This window comes from Neolamprologus multifasciatus, chromosome 8, assembly GCF_963576455.1.
Source record: "Neolamprologus multifasciatus chromosome 8, fNeoMul1.2, whole genome shotgun sequence".
In the NCBI taxonomy this organism is placed as follows: Eukaryota; Metazoa; Chordata; class Actinopteri; order Cichliformes; family Cichlidae; genus Neolamprologus; species Neolamprologus multifasciatus.
In genome coordinates, this window is record NC_140446.1 from 13,699,894 (window position 1) to 13,724,459 (window position 24,566).

The 24,566-nt window shown below is 39.9% G+C and overlaps 1 protein-coding gene across 5 annotated transcripts in view; it reads right to left on the reverse strand.

Moving 5' to 3' along the window:
• Positions 1-3,636: 3,636 nt before the first annotated feature.
• Positions 3,637-24,566, reverse strand: part of LOC146512674 (uncharacterized) — a 28,958-nt gene continuing 8,028 nt past the window's right edge. For 2 of the 5 annotated variants that reach the window (XM_085170213.1, XM_085170212.1), the window contains exons 12-21: positions 22,324-22,427; positions 21,845-22,050; positions 21,596-21,683; positions 19,261-19,338; positions 19,050-19,090; positions 18,421-18,504; positions 14,492-14,549; positions 11,526-11,599; positions 10,669-10,729; positions 3,637-5,731 (exon numbers count right to left, since the gene is read on the reverse strand). In XM_085170213.1, coding sequence (XP_085026339.1) covers positions 5,637-5,731; positions 10,669-10,729; positions 11,526-11,599; positions 14,492-14,549; positions 18,421-18,504; positions 19,050-19,090; positions 19,261-19,338; positions 21,596-21,683; positions 21,845-22,050; positions 22,324-22,427 — 889 coding nt within the window. In that variant the 3' untranslated portion in view covers positions 3,637-5,636. The remainder of the gene's footprint in view (positions 5,732-10,668; positions 10,730-11,525; positions 11,600-14,491; positions 14,550-18,420; positions 18,505-19,049; positions 19,091-19,260; positions 19,339-21,595; positions 21,684-21,844; positions 22,051-22,323; positions 22,428-24,566) is intronic. The other 3 variants (XM_085170217.1, XM_085170215.1, XM_085170214.1) reach the window with 3 other exon arrangements.

Consider the following 24,566-nt stretch of genomic DNA (forward strand, 5'->3'; position numbering starts at 1 on the left):
CGGAGTGCAATCACTCTTTGCCAAACACCATGAATTTCTGTCAGTAATGATGCCTCAAAATTTTATCCACCTCAATGCTGGGAAAACCGTGGCCTTTATGATTGGATGGTGGCCCAAGTGGCCAGAAGGATAAAGTCCACCACTAAGATTTTGGTAATGTTTTTAACCAGTATTTGCATTTTGAATCTCACAAGCTCATTTAGTTTGTTTGTTTCTTTCAACAAATTGCATTCGATTAGCAGCAATTAACTGCCACTTACTTCTTAATTCCTATGGAAGCAGTAAAGGTGTACTCACACACTGCTTCCACATCTTAGTTTAGTTTTCTTAAATAAATAATGTCACAGAATAACATGTCCTGTTGTGTAATTCACCCAAGCTTGCATTTTAATCATTTTAAGACCTAATTATTATTATATCCTTTGTCATGTCAGGTGCTGTGCAGCAGGCAGGATGAAGGACCCAAATGCAGGAGTTAAACTTAAATCACAGCTTTTATTGCTTTTTATTGCTGGAAAAGTTCTTCATTAACACAAGGAAACAAAACAAGAAACTCAAATCACTGAGGAAACAAGGGAAACCTAGAAAACTAAACTATGAACAGAGAACTTGAACCCTATCATGACACAGAGGTGAAGACACAGCATGGTGAGGGTACAACACAACACAGAGCAAGGAAAACACAGGGCTTAAATACACACTGGAACAATCAGGGAATGGGAGACAGGAGGGAAACACAGCTGGGAGAAATCAGAACTAAAAAGACAAGGGGAAGCAAAACCAGACACACTGCACACAGGACAGGGACTATCAAAATAAAGCAGGAAGCACACAACAGGCACAGACTAGACTGAACAGAGGGGACAAGGAACCCTGACATCATTTTTTTTTACCATTACTGTATAAAATCAGCCACTAACCTACAAAAATGTGCAAAAATCTAATATTTCTACTCTCGTTACCTCCTTTTTAAATGTATTATCCAGTCTTGCAGAGCAAAGGGTGATTATTTATTTTATTACCTTTTAATTAACTTCAGAATTAGTATTACTAACACAATCCAAATTGTATTAATTAAGGACTTGCATCCCCTGTTCTTCCTGCTTTGTTCCATGGACACACGTATTTGTACAGTATGTTGGAAGATGTGTGCTGGTTTTTAAGTAAAATGTGAAGCACTTTATAATTTTATCAGAAAATGTACTATTAAGTTGTGAGAAGGTATCTCACAGAGAAGTAAGCATGACTGTACATTCTTAATATTGTTTTTAAAAATGCTAGAGGCTTGAATTAAAGCAAATTACTAAACTAAACTAAACTTTACATTTTCAGTTAGTCATGGGTTCAGTTTACTGCTGACATGATACTGGAAAATCTACTTTTTGTCACCTGGCAGTCGATAAAGAGGATTAGCTTTTCTAAGTGCCACTGCCCCTTTGTCTGTCTATTAAACTGACAAGACACTAAGGCTGCAGTTATTCAGCCAGCTGTACACACAATGGAGGTAAACAGTGTCGCATTGTGTGAGCGTCTGCCGTGTGCCGTGCTGTAACCCCAGGTCCCACACAGGGAAACTGAGCTGAATGTACGCTCGGTTGCAGCTCTGCACTGAAAAATCAGCTGACTGGAGGAAAGCAGCGTCCTGGCACGCTGGCGTCTGGCACCACACATCTGGCATTTAAAAGGCCTCAGAGCAAACAAGCTGACATTATTGTTTCACGCAGGCTCCTTTTCTATTTTCAGCCACCTGGTTTTTGATATCTGTTGTTGTCATAGCGATGAATGTCAAGGAATTCAGTATTTTTATTCATTCTGCAACCAACCGAAAGTCACAAATTTGCAACACAATGCAGACGTTGGCATAAATATTCTTTTCTCGGATCATTTGTTCTTGATGGAATATAAATTCAATTCAAGTTAAAGAACGCAGTGCTGAAAATGATGTGGGCTGTGGATGTGGATATGCATTTCAGTCCGTTGAAGTTCATGTTATTACAGACTTTTGAGCCCAAAAACACCTATTATTAAGAAAACATAGGAAGGTACAATCACCACCACTTTGACCTTTAAGCAAACATCTATACGGGCTTGTTATATTGTGTAGCCGTTCAAGCAGACTCATGTCCTTGAGGCATAATTGTTTCCAGCTCAGAAAGTTGAGTGTGGCTGCAGGAGCTGAAAAGGTTTTTTGTTATATCTCTGACCTTTAAACTCGCATGCCTATTTTCACGTTGATTACATTTTTCATCGGGCATGAGCTCTGGTTTGTTGTTACATCGATTACAGTTGCCACAGTTAAGACCACCAACGCATCCTGATTGACTGTGAGCTAGTGGTACAAGTGCAATATTAGGGTGCTATGCTTTTCACACGGACTGCATATATCTATATGTAATGGGAATTAATTAGCCTGTAAATCAACAGTTTATGCAGCTATTCAACTCCTTGAATTAAAGCTGAAAGTTTGCTTTTGAATTTCATCCTGAATGTTTAAGTCTAATTTGGTGGCCTACCGAGCTAAAATTATGTAAACTACATCAATGTGCCTGCATTTAATTTCATTCACCTTCTATTATGTTTATTACTTCTCTTGGTATTTCTCTCACATCCCAGGCAGCCTGAGATTTTTTACTACTAGCATATGTAACTTGTGTCCCCTGTCACTTATTGCTTTCCTCACACATCCTTGTTAAAGCATAGACGTACTGGTCCATAAGATGTTTGCCTCTACACCACCAGAGGGGATTTTAAATCGAGCAATTAAGAAGTGATTAAAGTCGGGACCTTCAACTTTAATTCAAGGGCTTTAACAAAAGTGTAGCATTGACTGTTACATTAGAGCCCCTGTTTTCAGAGGCTCAGAACTAATGAACAAACTAGTTAAAAAGAACTGTTTTTAATAACGAGATGAATATTTTCTGAGCTCCGTCAGGCCTTTACAGCAGCCACCTTCAGTTGTTGCTTGTTTGTGGGCCTCACTGTCTTCCGTTTTGCATTTAATAACTGAAAAGCTCTCTTTTGGGTTGAGTTCAGGTGGCTGACGTGACCAATGAAGAATTTCCCATTTCTTTCCCTTCACAACCTCTTGGGTTTCTTTTGCAGCATGCTTTGGATCATTAGACATTTGCTCTGTGAAATGCAGGCTGATCAGCTTTGCAGCGTTTGGTTGAATCTGAGCAGAGAGTAGAGCCCTGTGCACTTTATAATTCATCCTGCTACTCCCAATAGCATTCACATGATCAATAAACACCAGTGACCCAGTTCTACTGGCAGCAATATATGCACATGCCATCACCTTGGCTCCATCATGTTTGACAGATGATCTGGTACGCTTCGAATCATCATCTTCCTCTTTTCCCCGCATACTTTTTTCATTCAGGTACAAGTTCACTTTTGTCATTAATCTGAAGGGTGTTTGTTGTTTTAAGATGTTTTCTGTCAAATCTCTCCTTCCTGTTCTTGAGTGTAAAGAGTGGTTTGCTCCTTGTTGTAAAGCCTTTCTATTAACATTCACAAAGGTCTCTCTTGATTGAAGACTTTTACAACAACACACCTACTTGTTCAAAGTGTTCTTGACTTGGTTAGAAATTGCCAAAGAAAGAACTCCACAATAATGCACTTGAATTGTCTTCTGTGGCTTTTCAGGCTTCTTGTTGTTGCTGAGTTGGTCAGTGTATTAATTCTTTTAAGAATGTACCAGATTATTGGTTTGGCACTCCTGAAGTTTTTGCCTCTCTGTGGTGGAGTTATGTCTTGTTTCTTTTAGCCCAGTGATGCCCTTCATCACTTGTAGTGGCATTTCTCTGGGCTCTCCGTGATAAATTACAGTGAAAAGTTTTTAAGAACTACACTGTTCAAAGTCCAACAACTTCAGGTATTCTGTATGCTTAATTTTTTCATGAACTAACAAGGGAGCAGGCCTCACCAGTAGGGATGGGTATTGATAAGATTTTCACGATTCCGATTCCATTTTCGATTCTGTTTAACGATTCGATTCTTTATCGATTCTCTTATCGATTATTTTTTTTTAAAAAAAGGAGAACACTAAGGTCAATTAGCTTAGATCTTTGTTTTATATCTTCTCTTTGAACAAGATAGAAATTTAAGAGTAACATGGCCTTACAAACCCAACAGTGAGATCTTAACAGATCCAACCTACGGCTCTTCAATGGGGTGTCACAGGGTCCCCAGGAAAAAAAATTGTGAATGTAAAATAATAAAATAAATATTCTTCTGTAGCAATTACACAAGAATATCCAGTAATGTCCCTGCCTACAATTAAACACATTCACTTACCGAAAATCGAGGGCATCTGCTGTGGCAAATGGGTGCAAGCCTTTTACCACAAACTTAGTCACTGCTCGGTGACATTCGTCTATCCTGGCCTGAAAGGAGACGCTACCGGTAGACTGTAGCAAGAACTGCCAGCATCTGAGCCAGACTCTGTCTGTCTCTCTCATCATGGTCATCTAAATGCACAGTAATGGCAGGTTTGTAATAAGGCAGATCGCGCTAACATAATATGCACTGTTAGTTGATTATTTACCTGCCGCATTAACGGGAGAGGACGTGCAAACGTTACCGCTGCTGCTGGGTTGAGATTCACGAGTCCGGAGCGGAATTAAAAACACGACATTCATTTAAGGTCATCGCGTGTTTTGTGAGCAAATGCTTTTGCATATTCGTAGTGTTTCCTCCCTTAAATGAAATATCTACTTTGCAAGTATTGCAAGTTGCCCTGTTGTCATCCGTTCTCGTAAAGCATAACCAAACTTTTTAGCGTTTGAGCCGCCATGTTTCCTGCCAGGTAAATGACGCTCCGCAACGTGGTGACGTCATTCGGGGCGACTGGAATCGATAAGGGAATCGTTTGCAAAAATGGCAAACGATTCCAAGGAATTGAAACAGTGGGAACCGGTTCTCAACAAGAACCGGTTTTCGATACCCATCCCTACTCACCAGGTTATAAACTGCTCTTCAGTCCAATTAAAAATCCTCGAAAAACAGGGTGCCATGTATAAAAACAACAAATTTTTGTAAGAAATGCAATAAAAACAATAAAGTTTAATTAAAGTTAACAAGTCAACTTGGGGTGTCTATATTCCTTCACAAAACGCTGACACTACAGGAGCTAAGCGCAAAGCTGGCCTCTATTTCCTTTAAATGCTTTGTCAGATTACTGTATCATGGCAAATATTAGAACTTTAGTCTTTTTTATGTTAGTACCATTTTGGAGCAGCAAACTAAATATTTTAGACTGTTGATAAGATTTGAAAAGGAAAATTAAACAAAATATTTCCTGCCCTTATCTGACCCAGCACAGTAAATCTTTTGTGCCATTTTATTCCCACACAGCGGCTGTTCAATAATGCAGAACATGTTGCAGTTTGCAAACCATGTTCAGGAAACTGAACAGACATTGTATAGTCCTCATAGACAGCACTGACATTTGTGCTTTAAAACCAGAAGAAAAACTCAATTCAGGCCTCTTTAGTCGAGTACTTTATATACATCATATAATGAGACACAGAAATATGTATAACAGGTGGATATTTTGGAAAAACAAAAAATGGAACAGTTAAATTCCCCATAAGAGGTCATAGTGAAGCCGTGGAAAGATCTCTGGGTTCCTTGGGTTATGTTCTGTAGCTGCTGTAATTTTGAAGGGTGTAGGTCGCAACTGTATCCAACAACCAACCACGGGTTACAACAGTAGCTTGTTTGGAAAGACCTGCAGAGAGGACAGATGTTAATACCTTCTAAAGATAAAGTATTGAAAGTGTGAACACGCATGAAACAGGACATGAGTGTGGTGTAGGTGTAGGGTTAGAGCAGGTGAAATTCCAACAAAAAGCCTTTGAGGGCTTATAATGTCTCCAACTTTTACATCTGTATGGTTAATGCTCTAATAACAGTAAGAGCTAACAATTGAAGAAGAACCAGTATTCATATTTTAATGCATGAGGCTTGTATTACTCTACATTGTCTCCATTTTCAGCAAATGCCATGAAAAGATCTTCCTGCAGTGTAATAGTCCAGCTCTCAGGCCTTTCTGACTACCCTAGCCTTTCAGTGGCTAAGTCCCAAACCAGCTGCTACTGCTGAAAATATGGATCTAGAAAAACAAACAAACATGAATATTTCACTATTAGGAAAAGATAACACTGCATTTATCTGGGACTATTTTCAGCTGGGGAATAATTGTTAAGCATTTATGAGGGGATGATGATGCACTCATTTGTGTGTAGCTCAAGTTTTTAATTGTATCCACGATATGTAAGGGGTTAGGTTCCAGCACACAAACCCTAACAGCTGTAGTCCTTTAGTGAAAGCATACACTTAGCGACCACCCTATTAGATACATCTTGCTAGTACTGAGTTACCTTCATAAATGCCTAAATTCTTCATAGCACAGATTCAACAAGATGTTGGAAACATTCAGAAATGTTGGTCCAAATTGACGTGATAGCGTCACACAGTTGCCGCTGATTTATGAACTGCATATCCGTGATGTGAATCTCACATTCTCCCAGAGTCCAGTGGTGCTCCTTCGGACTGAGATCTGGTGACCGTGGCCATCTGAGTACAGTGAACTCACTTTTACGTTCAAGAAACCAGTTTGAGATTATTTGGGCTTAAATGATGCTCGGTTGGTGTTATGCAGCCTTAATTGCGCCAAGAAATCAAGGTAGCGTTTTTCTAGTCTACTATTATGTAATTCTGGTGAGTTAGTGTCAAATATATCCTCAGTTTTTTTGCTCTAGGCTGACAGGAATTGCACTTGGTGCGGTCTTCTGCTTCTGTAGACTATCTGGTTCAAAGTTTTATACGATCAGAGATGCTCTTCTGCACACTTTGATTATAACAAGTTTGGCCATTCCCCCATGATCTGATATAAACAGGGGATTTTTCTCCAAAGACTGGATATTCTCTGTAATTCCCAGAAACACTCGCACTAACCCACCTGGGACAAACAACTCTGCCACATTCAAAATCCCTTAAAATAACCCCCGCTCCCCAACCCTCAATTCTGATTCTCAGAAATCCGACAAAACAAAATAACAGTCCTTGAGTCAATGTTCTGTACTTACATCCCCAGATAAGGTCTTTTATAACACATGTCTATAAATGCTGCCTTTACACCCATGAATTATAGAGGATGGGTGACTGAGAAAGGCAGTGATTTCAATCAGTGGTGCCCAAGCAGAGGATAGAGGGTGATACATAGCGGGGAACGAGTGGAGGAACTGCTCGTTTACCTGCTCTATAGGTGCCAGAGGACATGGAAGAGAAAAAGCTACATTAAATATGTAGCAGTGCAAATTAGGATGCTATGAGGAGGGAAACGGGGTGTTACTTGCTCCCCTTCTCTTTCAAACTGTCAGCTCTCCTCATGCAACATCAGCCCCTCTGTTCTGTGGCCAATTTGTTTTGACATTCCCCACGCTGCAATCTGAAATTTACTCTCGGCCATTTCTCTGCTGCTCAACTCCCTTCACACATGCTTCCCTAAAAAGTCACTCTCCTCGCTCTTGTTGGGGACCTGTCTCGTTTTGGTTGGCAGCATCTGCCATTTTCACCGTTCTGTTGCTCTCCAATTGGTCCTTACGGAAAAAATGCATTCGAAACTGCGCACTGATGGACAGACAGGTGCGCTGACATGCACAGCAGCCCCGGATGTCTGTGCTTGTGGGGAATATTCATTCATTACAGTGAGTTTAGATACAAAACCTCACCCTTAGATAATCTCATACCCAGTCGTCAATGTAATAAATTGATTTAAATTCAAAATTTATTTGGAAGACTGAATAGAATAGCATCGCTGTTAAGATGAAGATATTTTGGGGATGGCAATCCTGCAGTAAGATCCACCACTATGCGGGTACACAAAAAAAGTTTTTAAAAGCTGCAAAATTCCCCCAAACTGAGCTTTATCATAGTTGAAAGTTCAATCATAGTAACACGTTTTTTTATTTTTGTTTATTTTATTTTCAGCACAGCCAAATACAAGATAATGAATAGACCTTAGTAATGTGTACTGGCTAGCACTGGCTAACTAGACATCATCGCCCTTTGTGTCTCTACAATCAGATTAAATCTTTAGTTAATATTCGGTTAACTGAATAAAATACTTTTATTTTGAAACAAACAAAAGCTCACTGGTAAAATCTACTGTAACTCGGTCACAATAGATTATAAGTAATCAACAAACAGCCGGTTCCCAAATGATTGCATTACACTTTTTCACATCGGCAGTCAATTTCGAGTAGCGGCAACCAACTGGTTGCCCGTTTTCAATCACAAGCCAATTATATAGGTCGTTTAGTGCAAGGAAATCTGTTTCCTACAACTTCAGATTGATTGATGAAGCTTTGCAAACAACTGCTATTTCATTTTTCTTTTCTTTTTTTTTTTATTAAATGCAGCTAGATTGCCATCATGTTGTAATCCATCAGAGTCAATTTGCCCTGATGAACCAAACTCATCTGTAATATGTCTGGAATGGGACTCAGTTCCACTGGTTTACATCTGTCCGGCTGCAACTACGTCACTATTTGTCACTAATTTCTGTTCAAATCTATGAAGTTCCGCAGGTGGACTGTGAATGTAAGCAGCTATTGTAAATATAGCCGTTTCACACCCATTTCAAACCCAACAAGCTCTTTGCACACTGTTGTAATACACTGCAGAGACTAAATCATCAGCTAAATTAACTGGAATGCTAAATACTAGTTCCAGTGAAAAGCCAACTTTCAATAAATCAATAAATAAAACTTTGTAATAATAATGATTAATTCAAAAGTTGTTTCTTTTTATTAAGATAAATGTTTGTCTCTTTTTCTTTTTAGCATTTGAGCATAATATTAAAAAACAAAAACAACTGACTCCTTGGCACAAACTCATTTTGCAACGTGAAAATCTTTTACATCCATTGTCTGTGAAGGTTCTCCGTCATCCAGGTCATCGTAGTCAAAGGAGCTTGCAAAGAAAAGCGTCTGGACTTCTTTAAGTTACTTGAAGACGTTTCACCTCTCATCCGAGAAGCTTCTTCAGTTCTAAGGTCAAATGGTGGAGAGTCCCAGATATAAACCTAGTGGGAGTGTCCCCCCACAGAGGGACAAAAGGACCCCCTGATGATCCTCTAATCGCCTGAGCCAAGGTGTGGAACTGGGTGTGTTGGTGGTTGGTTTCAAACCAGAGAGGACAGATGGTTTGAAAGAGGAGTGAAAGAAGCCATCTATGTCCACTGTGAGCGACCATCTTTGAACAGAGGTGGTGGTTTACGACACCAACTCTCTGCCATCTATAATCCAGTTTTGAGATCCCTTCCCAGACGCCTTAACGCCCACTCACACCCTGGGCCATCTGACCTCAGGAATTCGCATGATAAGGTGGGGCCAGGTTTCACAATGAACTCACCCGAAACTCTGGCTGATTGGGACCCACACCCAGTTCCACACCTTGGCTCAGGCGATTAGAGGATCATCAGGGGGTCCTTTTGTCCCTCTGTGGGGGGACACTCCCACTAGGTTTATATCTGGGACTCTCCACCATTTGACCTTAGAACTGAAGAAGCTTCTCGGATGAGAGGTGAAACGTCTTCAAGTAACTTAAAGAAGTCCAGACGCTTTTACATCCATTATTTGCCTACAAAATGTGTCATCACTTGGTGTCACTTCTTTGTTGCACCATATCAAGGCTTATGAAATCTCATCTTATATAATAACACAAAACTATATTAGTACACTGTGTGTCACACTAGGGCTGTTCAATATAACGATATATATCGGATGACGATATAAAAACGTCAATCGTTTCATTTTACGCTATCGTTTGTTTCGTGGTGTCGCAAAATAAACTGTTTACGGCAATATTTTTTCATGGTTTTCATGGTCACTGTAGTGGCTATATTAATTTCTTAAAGTTCTCCACTACGGACGGACAAGCGCCTGTTTTTATGCGTTGTGGTTAGCAACAACGACGGTAACACCATCGCGTGTCCGCTTGTTTATGTTCCACATAAATCTTTCACAATAAAGCTCAAGATCCTGTTGAGACTTTTCAAAATAAAATGAATCACATGAAAGATACAGATTATTTACAGATGAGAAGTAAAAAAGAGCTGCCAGGTGCTAAAAAAATAAACCTTAGACTCAAACGTTAGAACAGGCTTTTCCCCGCAGCACGCCGTGTAATAAATACTCACAAAGAAACCGGCGGCCGTTACAACTTATGTCTAAAAATGTATCGTTTCATGCATCGGTTAAAACACTCGACTCCAGCTACATGACGTGCAGCTGGAAACACTTCCCACAAGACAAGCTGCCCAAGATTCACCGAATTTACAGAAAATTTTACATTTTTGTGATTTATATCGTTATCAGGATGATAGAATTCTTATATCGGGATATGAGATTTTGGTCATATCGCACAGCCCTACTGTCACACACAATTCTTGTCTGTCTCTGTAGTAGCCCGAACCCCTCGGTGAGGCTGTGTATGAATATGTAACCCGTGTTACGGGGGTCAGTCTAATCTCTGTGCTTGTGAGAGAGACAGAAAGAAGCCAATTAGGTTAAAATAAAGTGAGTTACGATCAGATCAGATATTTAAAAAATTAATTAATTAAAAAGTGAAAATTTATTTTTATTTTCAGCCAAGACTCACTGTTGTAAGTTGAAGATGATGACTCTGGTTTAGGCTGTACAATGACGAGCTGCCGGGACTTCTGTGGAACAAAAGGAGTAGAAAAAACAACCATTTCTCATCATAAAACGAAGCACAAATAGAACAAACAGTTTAGTACTTACAATCAGTCAAAATGTTAAAGCGCAGTATTTTTATCCTTGCCTGTCGATCGATCTTGTCTGAAACTTTCTAAATGACTCACGGCTGATTAAGCAGTGACTTTGATTACTGCATCTCTGACTGTCAGTAATAATAAATGTTGCCTTTTTAACCATAATTAGTGTCACTTCTGCTGAACAATTCAGCATTAATGTGTCATTTTCAAAAATGAAATTAAACCCAGGAGACAAATAAGAGGCACTAATGCAGCTTTTTGAGACAAAGAGTTGCTCTGGGAGGCATCCGCTTTACTGAATGCTGCCTGACTTGTACCCGTAATAGAGCGCATCACGGGGATCATAAGTGAAACAGAGGCATTAAAGCTGAAATTTCATATACAGGAATTTTCTGCCTTCTCCCTCCCCTCACCACAAACCAGTCGTGGCAGATGGCTGCCCCTTTCCTGAGCCTGGTTCTGTTGGAGGTTTCTTCCTGTTAAAAGGGAGTTTTTCCTTCCCACTTTTGCCAAGTGGTTGCTCACAGGGGGTCGTCTGGTTGTTGGGGTTTTTTTCTCTATTATTGTAGCATCTTACCTTACAGTATAAAGTGTAAGTCATCCTAGATCTAGTTTTAAACCAATCTTATGATACATTTTGAAGTAAGAGAGGAAAGCATGAATTTAGAACAGCAGTGGCTCTTTGTGGAGTTTATAAGTGTGAGCGGCTGGACACTCTTACCTGTTTACCATCGAGTAGAAGTGGATCTTTCACTACAGCAGCTCCACAGAGCTCCACCATCCACTCCATTTTATCTGTCGGAAACACATGAAAATGTCTGTATTTCAGCAAAATAAAAGATGATCAGATCTGCTTTTACTGCCTCTAACCCCAAGGGGACACACAGCAGACCCATTTCAAGCTAAGCTTTACTTTGATCAGATGGACAAACACAGGTCAGCGGTTCACTCGCTGCTCCAGAGCCATTTGTGCAGTTCACTTGGTCAACACACATTTAACTTCATTCAGAAAACGGTGTTTATATTCCAGCAGCGCACAGGAAATACCACAAGTGCCATCAAAAAGATAAATCAACAGCTCCTCTTCCTGGGTACGTTCATTCATGTCAGGAAAACACTGATGAGCGTCTTCTGCGAGCTCTAGATAACATCAATATGTATCAACCCGAGTGGTTAAATAATGCATGAAATCCCAGAAGAAAACAGCTCCGTGTTTGTGCCATGTTAAAAAAAAAGAAAAGAAAGTCTTTTAAACGACTCACGCTAGCTAGCAGATGTCAACCCATTAGCAAAGCTTCATCGATCCAGCAAGCAGCGGGGAGGATGCGGCAGGAGCACTTTTAGAGCCCCAGGAAGAAGGAAAATGAAGAATGCTGCCTTCAGGGGTTTTAAGCAACGAGGACCCCCCTGAGACCTTCACCCATGATCTCTCTCTCTCCATTCAACCATGTTGAAAGGGAAGAGCCAAGAATTATGCTGTATGAAGGGCAACCGAACTGCTTATAAGCTTGTGTTGGGAGGTCATAAACAGTTTAAATCCTTGGCACCAAAGTTATAAACCTCTTACAGAAACTGCAAGATCATTCTGGAAAAGGAGTCTTGCAGACGACTTTGTCCATGGTTGAAAGCTCATTTTCACTTTCTGTTCAGAAATAATTTCCAGACTCCATAGCAACTGCTGTGCAATGTGACAAAACCACACCAAAAACATCTCACACGACTCCTAAGTACGTATTCAACCCACCCACACGCTGGAATCACTTGTCATTGTTCTCCAGTGCTGAAATGACAGAGGTTAAAAACAGCACAGGTTTCAAGCTATTCTCAGTGTCACTCAAAAGCTGTGTGAGCTACTTAAACTGTCCCTCTCCTTATTGTCTTCTTTCTCCCGTGTGTCTATCAGAGTCTTGCAGGACGGAGGTACCAATAAGATGGAATAAGGGCGGTCGAGAACAATATTTCTTGATTGAGAAAACAACATTGCAAACAGCAAGATGGAAACAATGCAATAAAACACCACCTGAGGTTTTCAGTCAACTATAAAAAAAAGAAAGTTTTAAAATCTTTGTTTTTGCAGCCAGTAATTTGAGACACCATGTGGGTGTTGCACGCCCTGTGGTGTTTTAGAGCTTTGTTCCTGAATCAACCGGAAACAGAAAATAGAAATAGAAAAGTGGAGATGACAGTTAAAGTTTGCGTAAACTTTAATGTGCAAAAGAAAAAAAATGCAGGTTCATTGCACAATGAAAATTCAACTTCTCTGCAAAGCAGAGTCAAAGTGTTTGTGTGTGTTTTTTCTATCCAGGTATGTTTTTACTGCATTGGCAGTGTGTTTAGGATCACTGTCATACTTAAAAATGAAGTACTGTATTTTTCGGAACATAAGGAGCATTAAGCGAAACAAAACAGAACTTTACTCAACTCATTCTTCTTGCTTCCTCCACTTCTGTACCATTGACATGTTAATGTTGAATTCTATCACAGCTGCTCTATTCCCATGTTGTTGCAGTATATTAATGACTAACCTTATATTGTGGATGGATTATCTCAGTTGTTCTCCTGACTGAAGTTTGGTCCTTTTACAGCATCCTGCTATGCGATTGCATTTGTCTCTAACCATCAGGAACCCTCACGTTAACTTTTATCGAGGGGGAAAAAGTTAGCGTTCATCCTCCAGCTTCACTGTGTTTATGTTATGCTAACACAGCTGCGTTGCTTGCGATCATGTAACACATCATTATATACGAGCTAGCACAACTTCAGTAACCCTACAAACGTCACTGCTGTTTAGTTTTCTGTCTTTATTTATGTTGGAAGTGATAACAGAGCTGTACGTTTAAATTTTTTTCAGAAATCTCTCAGTCAGAACATGCTATATCATTTTTAAGTGGAAACTAGGGAGCTAACTTCCTGCTAACTTCTAACTCCATTAAATTTAATACATTCTGTTATCATGGGTGCCTGGATGTTAAACTTAATTTTTACACCTGGTAAAGATCATTTTATTAAAGATGAAAGACTTTAGACAGTTTTTAACTCTCAGTGATGCCGCAGTGTTTGTTTGACTTTGGGACCTGAAGCGGACGGAGTTTTGGACGCAGATTACTCAGAGTCCGCAAGGCTCCTGACTACGATAACCGTAATGCTCTGACAATCCATCAAGCTGTGCAGCTTCGTAGCTTACCGAAGTCATACTAAAACATTTTTGACAGATTTTTGAGCGCCCTGTGTGACATAAAATCGGTTCGAGGTCAGTAAGCAGAATTCATACATAAGGCGCACTGCATTATAAGGCGCACTGTCGATTTCGGAGAAAATTAAAGGATTGCAGAAGTGGAAGTGCGGAAAACACGGTAGTTACCAGTCAGATGTTTTCCAGATGGTATTGCATGATGGATCAAAATCTATTGGAATTCGTAGCTCCATCAGTTTTGACAAGATTTTCAACACCACTGCCCCCAAACCATCACAAAGCCTCCACCGTGCTCTTTGGCAGCAACTAATAAGGAGTGGTTTGACACTTCTGCACAGTACTGTACTTTTTGGCCACTCTGGAGCATCTCTAACAGTGTTAGAGATATATATCATAACACTGCCTGGTTTGCATGTTCCATTTTAACCCTAAATTTACTGCAGTACACAGTAAGCATTCTTTCTGGAGATCTCATGTCACATCATGTTTCTTACCTGCAGTCATGTCTGTAAAAGGCCCCTGGAAGCAGATGCTGAAGCCCTTCATGAGCAGCTGAAAACAAAAGGAAAACTTAAAGTAAGAATAAAAAAGCCGCTTTAAAATGTTTTCAAAAATATGTAGAGTAAAGCAAGTAAAGAGGACATTTACTCAGTGGACTTAACCTTCAAACAATGCTCGACAACACTGGATGAGAGCAGCCAACACTGCTATTACCATTACAGTTGAGTGTGTTTCTGAACTCTTCACCTGTGTAAAGGGTTACAGTGGTAGAGCTGAAACACCTCTCCAAGCATACCCTGCAATTTACAACACCTATTCCTCACTTACTGGGTAAAATAAAGCCTTGAGACCTCGTTGATTTTTTGCCCTCACTGTAATACAGTAAATGAAGCGATGAGTAAAAGAGAACAGTGCAAATAAAGCTACCGTCACTGAGGTAATATCACACTTAAAGGAGGCAAAGAAAAACGAGAGGCTCGACACCAGGGACACGCTGTTTTATCACACTCGGGGTCAATAGGCTTGCTTGAAATGGGAATGTAAACTTGTTTCCTTGAACTATGATAACCACTGAAAGGAAACTCATGACACGGCCTCATCTACAGCGTGTGGCAGGATGGAAGTGTTTGAAAGATAAATGTCCGAGCGACAGGGGAGAGAAATACTAATTTCTCACGCTTCCCTGTACGTCCGTAATCATCATTAGCCAGAGGTGCTCGGTGAGATGAAAAAGTGTTTCTGTTACAGATTTTTAATTTAGACAACAGCTAATGTCCTTCAGGAGGTATTAGAGTGTGATAACAAGCACACACAGGCACACACACTCACGCAGTTTCTTTGACTGATTTCCAGAGCGTTCTGGTGACAGACTCCCCGACTCTCCATTTCATCTGTTAGTCCGTTTGTCACACTAGCGCAGGTGACAGAAAGTGAATATGAACAGGACAATCTGCCTGGCTCCATCAAATTGCCGGCATGGCGCACATGCCACTTAAATAAGCCTGAAATTACTAGCTAATTCAATTAGCAGAGGTTCTTCAAAGGCAGTGATACGGCCAACATGACATCTAGCCATTTCTAATTTTCCCCCTCAGTGGCAACAGTAGTGGTCCTGCTGGCCTTACACCAAGGGGAAAATTACAATTAGCTCCTCACAACAGGGTCTGAGCTAAGAGGCTGGTGCAACACGAGGAAACAAGTTCAAGTGCTGCTTGTAATTGGGCCATTTTATTTGATTTTCCTCTCTGAATCACAGACTATTCTTTGTGGACTAACACTGTGCTTTTAAAAAACACGAGAGCAGTGGTAACTGCCGATAACAGCAGCAGTTAATGCGCTGATTTGCTGTTTTCGCTTTGTTTTCCTAAATAATTGTTGTGTTCTAAAACAAATTTGCTTCATCCAGTCAATGAACTGAACAGATGAAGAAGATGTGCATCTTCGTGGATATATAACTAATGAAGCTTTGAGTATTTTAAAGGCAGATTTAGGGAGGAGCAATATAAATGTGGCAGAGCCACAAATCCTGTGGTGCAGGATGAAGGTATAGCTTAGATTTTCAATGCTATGTAGATGATACCCAGCTTTATTTATCCATGAAGCCAGAATGCAGTGTGTCTTAAAGACATAAAAGAGTGGATGACCTCTAAGTTTGTGCTTTCAAATTCGGATAAAACGGAGGTTATTGTACATAGTCCCTAAAAATCGTAGTAATCTGGTATCTGTACCTTTTCTAGACGGCATTACTTTGACCTCGAGTAACACTGGGAGGAAACTCAGAGTCTTTTTTTAACAATGATATGTCTTTCAGCGTGCACATTAAACAAATATGCAGAACTGGTTACTTGCATTTGTGCAAACATTAGAAAATAGAAATAGGGGAGGAGATAACTCAGTAGGTAGAGTGTTTGCCCCATGATCGGAAGGTCGGGGGTTCAACTCCACCAAATAGCTCCCCTGAGGTACCCCTGAGCAAGGTACTGTCCCTACACACTGCTCCCCGGGCGCTGAATTGGTGGCTGCCCACTGCTTTACTGAGTGAATCTGTTAAATGCAGAGAGAAATTTCCCTACAGGGGATTAATAAAATATACAAAAAAAAATCCTGTCCCAGTGTTATGCTGAAAGACTTAATTCATGCATTTATTACTTCTAGGCTGAACTACTAGAAGCTGTCCTAAAAGCTCCCCAAAGACTCTTTAGTTGTTTCAAAATGCATCAGCTAGAGACTAACAGGGACTAGAAAGACAGCACGCATTTCGCCTCTTTACTGGCTCCCTGTTAAATCCAGAATCAAATTTAAAATCCTTCCCTTCATGTACAAGGTCTTAACTAATCAGGCCCCATCTTATCTTGCAGACCTCATAGTACTGTATTACCCCAAGAGAGCACTTCGCTCTCAGACTGCTGGTTTACGTGTGGGTCCTAGGATATTAAAAAGTAGAATGGGAGGCAGAGTTTTAAGGTTTCAGGCCCCTCTTCTGTGGAACCAGCTCCCAGTTTGGATTTGGGAGACAGACGGCATCTCTACTTTTAAGATTAGCCTTAAAACGTGGATTTTTAATAAAGATTACAGTTAGTGCTGAATCAGGTGACCCTCAGTTAAACTGCACTAAGTATAAGCTGCTGAGGGACTTCTTATCATGTACTGTTTCTTCTTCTTTTTCTTATTCACTCAGAGAAATACCAATTCAATCTCTGGTTCTCGTCCATAGTGTGTCGCCCTCCCCTCACCGTAACTGGATCACAGCAGGTGGCTGCTCCTCCCAGAGCCTGGCTCTGCTGGATAATTTTTCCTGTTAAAAGGGAGTTTTTTCTTCCCACTGTTTCCAAGTGGAATTCACGGGGAATCATCTGATTGTTGGGTTTATTGCTCTATTCTTGTAGGTTCTTTACCTTAGAATATAAAGCGACTTGAGGTGATTTTGTGCTATACAAATCAGACTGAATTGAATGCATTGCAGTTTCAGTGAGCATGCAAATTATAATATCCAATAATTACACAGGTAACATGATATAATGATCGTCCAAAAATAATCTACAACTAAAAAATCCCGTGGAGCTATAAGCCTATGTTGTTAACAATCAAGCACACATAGAAAAAAGCTATTGTGCTATTCATCAATACCATTTCTCCTCAAAAGTAACAATAATGTAAAGCCACATACTTGACCCTACCTGAAATCTTTGTTATGCACCTCTTTAACTGTACCTTTTGTAGCTGTACCGCTCTTATCAAAGTTTCAGAGTACTTTTACATTTTTTTAAGCCTCAAGCTAAAACATCCGTTTTAAAGCTATAATATTAATTTTATGTGGCACGGGACTGCACAATTAATTGAATTTTAATCTTGATTTTAGCTTTCCACAATTAAATCAAGACGATCGACTGATATTGCTCCATCAATCGAATGCAAAGCACCGCCAGATCACTGCCTGATGATGTGCCTGCATATGCCAGTCACAGCTGTTCCCCTGGAGACGAAGGCTTTCTGGATAGAAAGTAGCACTATATTAAAAGACTGCTTTACAACACATAATAGTCCATTAAAACTAAATTCGGATGTCTGGCACAACTGAAACGAAGAGCTTGTCCCTCAAAGCAGATCATCATCCATTGTGTGGAAACACTCCAAAGAACACAGCAAATGACAAATAATATGCAAGGACTGCTGGACGAGGGTGCCTGCACTGCAAAGGAGCACAACTCACTGACTCGAGCCCCTGAAAACGCACCAAACAGTATAACAAATGTATGAATATTCATATTGTTGTCTTTTGTATTGAATTGTAAATAACTGGAGATGAGTTATTATTGTTTGTTGACAATCCATACCACACTTGATCTATGAAGCTTTATGATCAATTTCTATTTTTATTATATGAGTATGTTTATCAGTCCCCTTCAGTTAATAAAGCACTCACATTACTGTCTTCAGTGGTCCGAGCTCTTGAGGGGCCCTGGTGGTTGGGCCCATTCACCACATCCCCTCTCACCTCAAACGGACTCTGGTTAAGAAGAAAGCAAAAAGACTCAAATAGGCAAACATGAAGCTCACAGTTAGCGTCAAAATTTTTGGCTCGGTTATTTTCTATTTTTGTTTTAAAACAGCCAAGTGATTATTCAATCTCAGGACTGAATTTAAGCACAGAGTCTGTAAAGAGTAATTAATTTCTTCCCAGAGTCAGGTATGCTCTTATGAGTACACTGAGCATTCTTCAATGTGACAGCGATCAACTTTTAATCGTAAAGAGTGCATTTCTGTGTTTATAATATAATGCTTTTTTTTTTTTTTCTTAAAACTGCCCCAGTGATGGATAAAATAACTTGAAATACCGATACTAAATGTAGCCTGGCTGGATTACACTGGCCTATCAAAGAAGCAGACGCAGGGCTTGCTAAAACAAATGGATGGCTAATCATTTATGGTGGTATATCACAGCAAGCCACAGCCAGAGATTCATCATGTGGCCTTAATTGTACATCGGGGCAAACACAGATGTGACTGTAAGCTACCACTGCGCTGATTCAACGAACACGCGGGCGAGCGTACCTCATCCAAGACTTTCTTTTGTTTGAAGCACTCAGAAATCCCTACAGAAAGAAAAAAAAAAGAGCAAAAAATTGCGAGCTTATTATCTGACACACAAAAACTTTACTGTGTAAAGTTTTATTCCAGCCTACCTTTTCATGCCATGGCGTTTTTTACATTTAAATTTAGACTAATTACTCTTAACTTATTAGTTAAGTTAAGTTATACTTACACTGGAAACTCAACACCCACTTCCTGCCTGCAATTCCCAGGAAGTATTTCAGTGTGCGCTCACATACCAGCTGTTCATCTGGCAGAGAGAGAAAAAGAGCAGACGCATGAAAAGAGATGCAAAATACGAGAGCTCTTTCATGAGGTGATTGTACAAATCATACCTTATACACTGTAAAATTGACCAAGTATCTTTTAAGGCCTACAAGTCACACACTTGCTAAGTATGAGTCCATGGGGCTATACGAGGGGCTAGAGATGCTCAGCTGGCTCCTTACTTCCAACTGAGCATCCTTTGAATACTATGGCCTACCTGAGCCTTGCTGACATGTCCATTTCTTTATGACCGCAGTCTATCCATCTTCTGATGGCTGTTTCTAGCTGTATAATGTGCCATGTATCAAAGCTTAAATAATCTCACAGTGGTTCCTTGAACATGGCAGTTCACTGTGATCAAAAGGCCCCCCACAGTAACTAGATTGTAATCGAATAAAGCAATATGGCATGTGATGAAATGGGAGATTCACATCATACATGTGCTGCCAACCAATCTATCCCATGAAGAGTTAAATTAAGAAGTGAAGAGGCAATTAAGAAGATTGAATGAAGAACCAGCGAGTTGTACTTAATAAATTGACCAGTGAGTATGAAGGTTATTATATGTTATTAAGGTTATTAAATGTCTGTGCTCTTGGACGCAACGCTTAAAGGTTTCTGTTGCAAAACAAAGGACAATATATGGTTATAACTTCTGCTCACCCTTGCCAGAAATTGCTTTTTTAATATGTTATCATTTGCAGTATTATCATTATTACATTTAAATTTAATATGGAAATCCTGGTAAAGTGTTGTAAAAAGTATAGTCATTCTTTTTCATTAAAAAATAAGATTAACTGATGCCCTATAGTTGCAGTCACACAAGACTAACCATCTCAAAGCAAATGTAATCAGTAGCAGTGTTGCAGTGCAACTCAATAAACTTACAACACTTTGCGTTTCAAGTTATGAGTTATTTAGCTACTTTTTAATAAGCAATCAGTTAATTCTAACATTTTTCTCCTTTGTTCTGTTCTTTCTGTTGCCACAAAAAGGATAAAGCCTGATGCAATCCAGCTGCTCTCCAACTAGTGTCAGTGCCCATGTGGCTCCGCTCACGAGATTTGCAAGGAGCCATTTCTTCTAATATTTCAGATTTACGAGTGAAAAGGACAAGAACAACATCACAGTGAAATTCAAATTGCGTCTGGGTGATAATAAGTCAATAAGTCTTTCAGGCTCACAAAGAGCTCACTTCAAGTTTGAAGTAGCACTTTCAAGCTAAGAGCATCTTCACAACAGCTCCAAAACATCAACAGTTAGGTTTTAGTTCAGCGGAGTCTGGTTAAGTGGCGAGACGAGATGCTCCCAGTCTGAACTGGGAACGAGGTAAAGTCAGTGTACTTAGAGGTAGATTCACAGTAGACTGCGCACACAGAACAACTGAAATGCACAACCTAACGTGTGCAAAATGACTTAAACACGTTTCTTTTCTCAGCAGAGAATACTGTTACATAATTGCTATTAAATGGCATAAATCGTGAGACCTAACAACAAGAGGAAGCCAAGACAGATCAGAAGTCAGACGTCTAACAGCTGAGTCAATACATTCGTGTCAGTGCATGCACAGGGAAAAAAAATGTCCAACTCTGGCTCATACTGATGATTTAAAGGAAATCAATCTGCATCTTTTCTTCTCTTTTCAAATCCGTGAAAGAGGCAGACAGAAACTTTTTAATCCAAGAGTCAAAAATGCCCATTACTGCCAGTTCTTCTGAGAAATGCATTTTAAAGACTTTAAACTTATTTTCTGCTAATGGCAGTAACATGAGACCTCCTGCTCCTTTCCCAAAATTTAACCATAAAGATCAAGAGGCCTACGATTCCTATTTTTAGTTGCCCAGGAAACCGCTGCAATTAAAAGGAAAAAAAAAAAAAGGAGGACTTCTTAAAATGTGACAGTTAATATGGTGCTTTGGAGACAGCACGCTTTGAAATTAAAAATAATCTATCAGAGAGGGTAATTAGCAACTAGCGGATAAATGGAGGAGAGAGTGTGTGGGGTGGAGAGAAACAGAGAGCTTATCTCCGAGGAGCGCTTTAAGAGACGCACAAAACAAGCTGTAACTACACGTAGAAAGAAAATGTCCTTTTCTAATTGCAAATGTTCTTTTAGAAAAAAAAACACAAGAGCTAGAAACAACTAAAGTAAGGAGGATTTAATTGCTCTGTTGCCTATCAAGCCAATTTGTCCAGTGGCTCCCTTTGACTCTAAAAGGAGAGCATGTGACTGTACTTACCTGTACGCATGATGACATGAGTCACTTCTGGTGTTACCTGGGAAACCACACGGGCACCAACTCTCTTGGCAAACTTTTTCACCATAATCTGTTGGCAACAGCGTCATATCAGTTTATTTATTCTAAAACTGACTCAGTTTAAAAATCAAACAAACTGACTGATTGTATAGAGCGCTTTGAGTACTCCGGGAGAGTAGAAAAGCACTATATAAGAATCAGTCCATTTACCATGATTGTCTGAAAGGTCACCTGCTCATTTGGGCCCAATCCTGATGACACAAGCACCAGCTTAGCTTTGCATGCGTCTTTTGGAGGGCTGTTATTTTCTTTGTCTTCTTGCCCGTTGGACAGAGAACTGCTGTCCTTCTGAGTCTTAGCTGCTGAAGTTGAAGAAGGTGTTTTGGAGACTCCAGTGCCTTTGACACCGACCCCTTTATGCACAGACTTCTGCGCTGCTGGAGAGAAAAAAAAAAAAACACAGGACACACAGTCACCTGACCTGACCCATTCCTCTTTCACCACTTTTGGTGATCCTTCATCAGAGATTAACCTTATCAACCACAGTCAGGCTAAATCAAACCAACTCAAAAAAAAAACCCTGCAGTAATGTCAAATTGCTCCTTTATGTTCATGTGGTATTAAATGTGCAAATAGAATAATGAAGCTATCTGAAAAAACATGTTTCTACAGTTCACTTCATATCGATCCAAAACTACAAGCAGGCTTACCTATCTGTGAGTCACCTTCAGGCTCTGACGGGTTGGGTTCGGGAACACCTTTGCAATCAGATGGTTCTGGGTTTAGGTTTGGTCCCGCTTCTGGAACATCTTTCCTGCAAAACAGACATGTCTGTAAGCTTGGCATGCATTGGTTTTAACTTTACATTTCCTGGATTTTTGACCTGCATGTACAGTACTGTGCAAAGGTTCTTTGTATTTCGCTTCCAAAGAGCCAGATTCCATTCTAATATTTTAAGTGGTCTTCAGCAGTACTTTCCCAGACTTTCTAAAGGTTTATCAACATTTTTCTTTGGACCCTGGTTGCTTTTTTTCCCATTCATTTTGCATTTGGTTTTTGTATCCAGTTGCGTATCCAGAAGATAATTGTTACACACTGTTGGATCTGTGGATCACTGCATATTTGGGATGCACTTTCACAATCGGTGCGTCGCAGAAGGTGTAATAAATTGTTACAAATTCAAATGTAACAGAAGGTGACTGTGTAACAAATTGTTGCACAATCACCTTCTGAATTTGTACAGTTCTTCCCCCATAAAACTGTATTTCCATGTGAGTTTTCGTATGTTTCAATAAATCACTGCACTTTTGCCCATCTCCTATAATATAATACACATACTACATATACACATATAAAGAAATCTGAAGCTGCTCAAGACTTTTGCACAAAACTGAATTAGTACCACACGTCTCGAGTGCCTGTTCCCCTTTGAATAACACTCCAGTTCTAATTCCTAGCAGCACTTTAAGTTTGCAGTGCGGGGCTGGGACAAAATATCAATATTTTCCTCATGTGATGAGACTATGATGGCAGCAAATATCAGTATTTTTATTAAAGCATGCAGGCGCTCTGAATGGATACCCAAGCCCATTTAAATGACCAGAGTCACTCTTCATGTCTGCTGATGGTGAATCTTACCAAATGAATCAGGACAAAAATAAATAAATATAAGAGCTAATGGGAGGGAAATGGTGAGAAGCGGGGCAGAGCTAAGTAACAGAACTGACATATCATTAAAACTGAACTCTTCTCCTTCAGTTAAACAGATATTGTGATATTTCATAGATGACTGCCTTGCAATGTATTGAGCAGAGCACTATATCATGCACGATGCATTATAATATCATCAATTACACCAGGATTCCCAACTCAACTGCACGCTACAGCGTAAATGTTGATCCAGGACTTGACAAAGAAAGAAAGTTGATATCAGTGACGCATTCTTATATCATTTTCAGCAAAGCTACGCTTTTATTCTCCAAAATGAATAAAGTTGGTAAAGTTTCCTTCCTTTGTTTTCTTTTGGGTTTATTTCTTCACTCAAAGTCTCTGGCAGAGTGCCTGCGTTTAAATTACCTGCACCAGCTCACTGAAAACTTAGACTGCAGTGCCAACTAATTTCCAATTTCACTACTGCAGTTGTGGAATATGTGCTTTTTAATTTAGAACTTGTATAACCAAACCCCTCTGTGTTCTCATCCGCCATTTCTCCCGCTCTCTCGCCCAAAGGACAGCACGTAGAACTCTGGGAGGCGAGAGGTTGTATGTGTTTGTCTGTGTGCGCAATCAGGCGCAGGAGATAAATTACTGTGGCAATGCAAGTTTCCCGCTAAGTGCTCTAAATGACATATAAGATGCAGTCAGTAATGACTTTTTTATTCTCCACAGCATAAGCAGATTCTGGGTTCATTAGAGAGATTATCTGCCTGTCCTCTTGAGATGCATCACCCTCTGAGAACCACCAACACACACGTACATGTGCCCGCACACACACACACACACACACTCGCCAAATTTCTCCTTCAGTTACAGACTGAAAGAGACCAATTACATGCTACTTACTCCAGTTATTGTACTGGCTAATATAGATGTAATGAAATATGGCTCCTTTTAAAATCTATAAACAATATGTAAAACCCTCTAAGGAAAGACTGCAGCGCGATGAGGCGGACGTATTTAATTACACTAATTACTGAAGTCAGGTTTGAGTTCGAAGATTGTCACATGACTGGAGGCCAACATTAAGCGAGATGATTGGTTAATTAGGCTGCTGAGCAAGCAAAGAAAACCTTCTGATGTTATGACTCATAATTCCTCCTGTGTCTTTCACAGACAGTGTTTTATTTTTTTATTTATTTATGTAGTTTTTTTCATTTGCCAGCGAAAAGTTACAGGAGCGGCTCAGACACAAAGACACGTCAAAATGTTGCTTTAACGTTAACTTCTAACACAA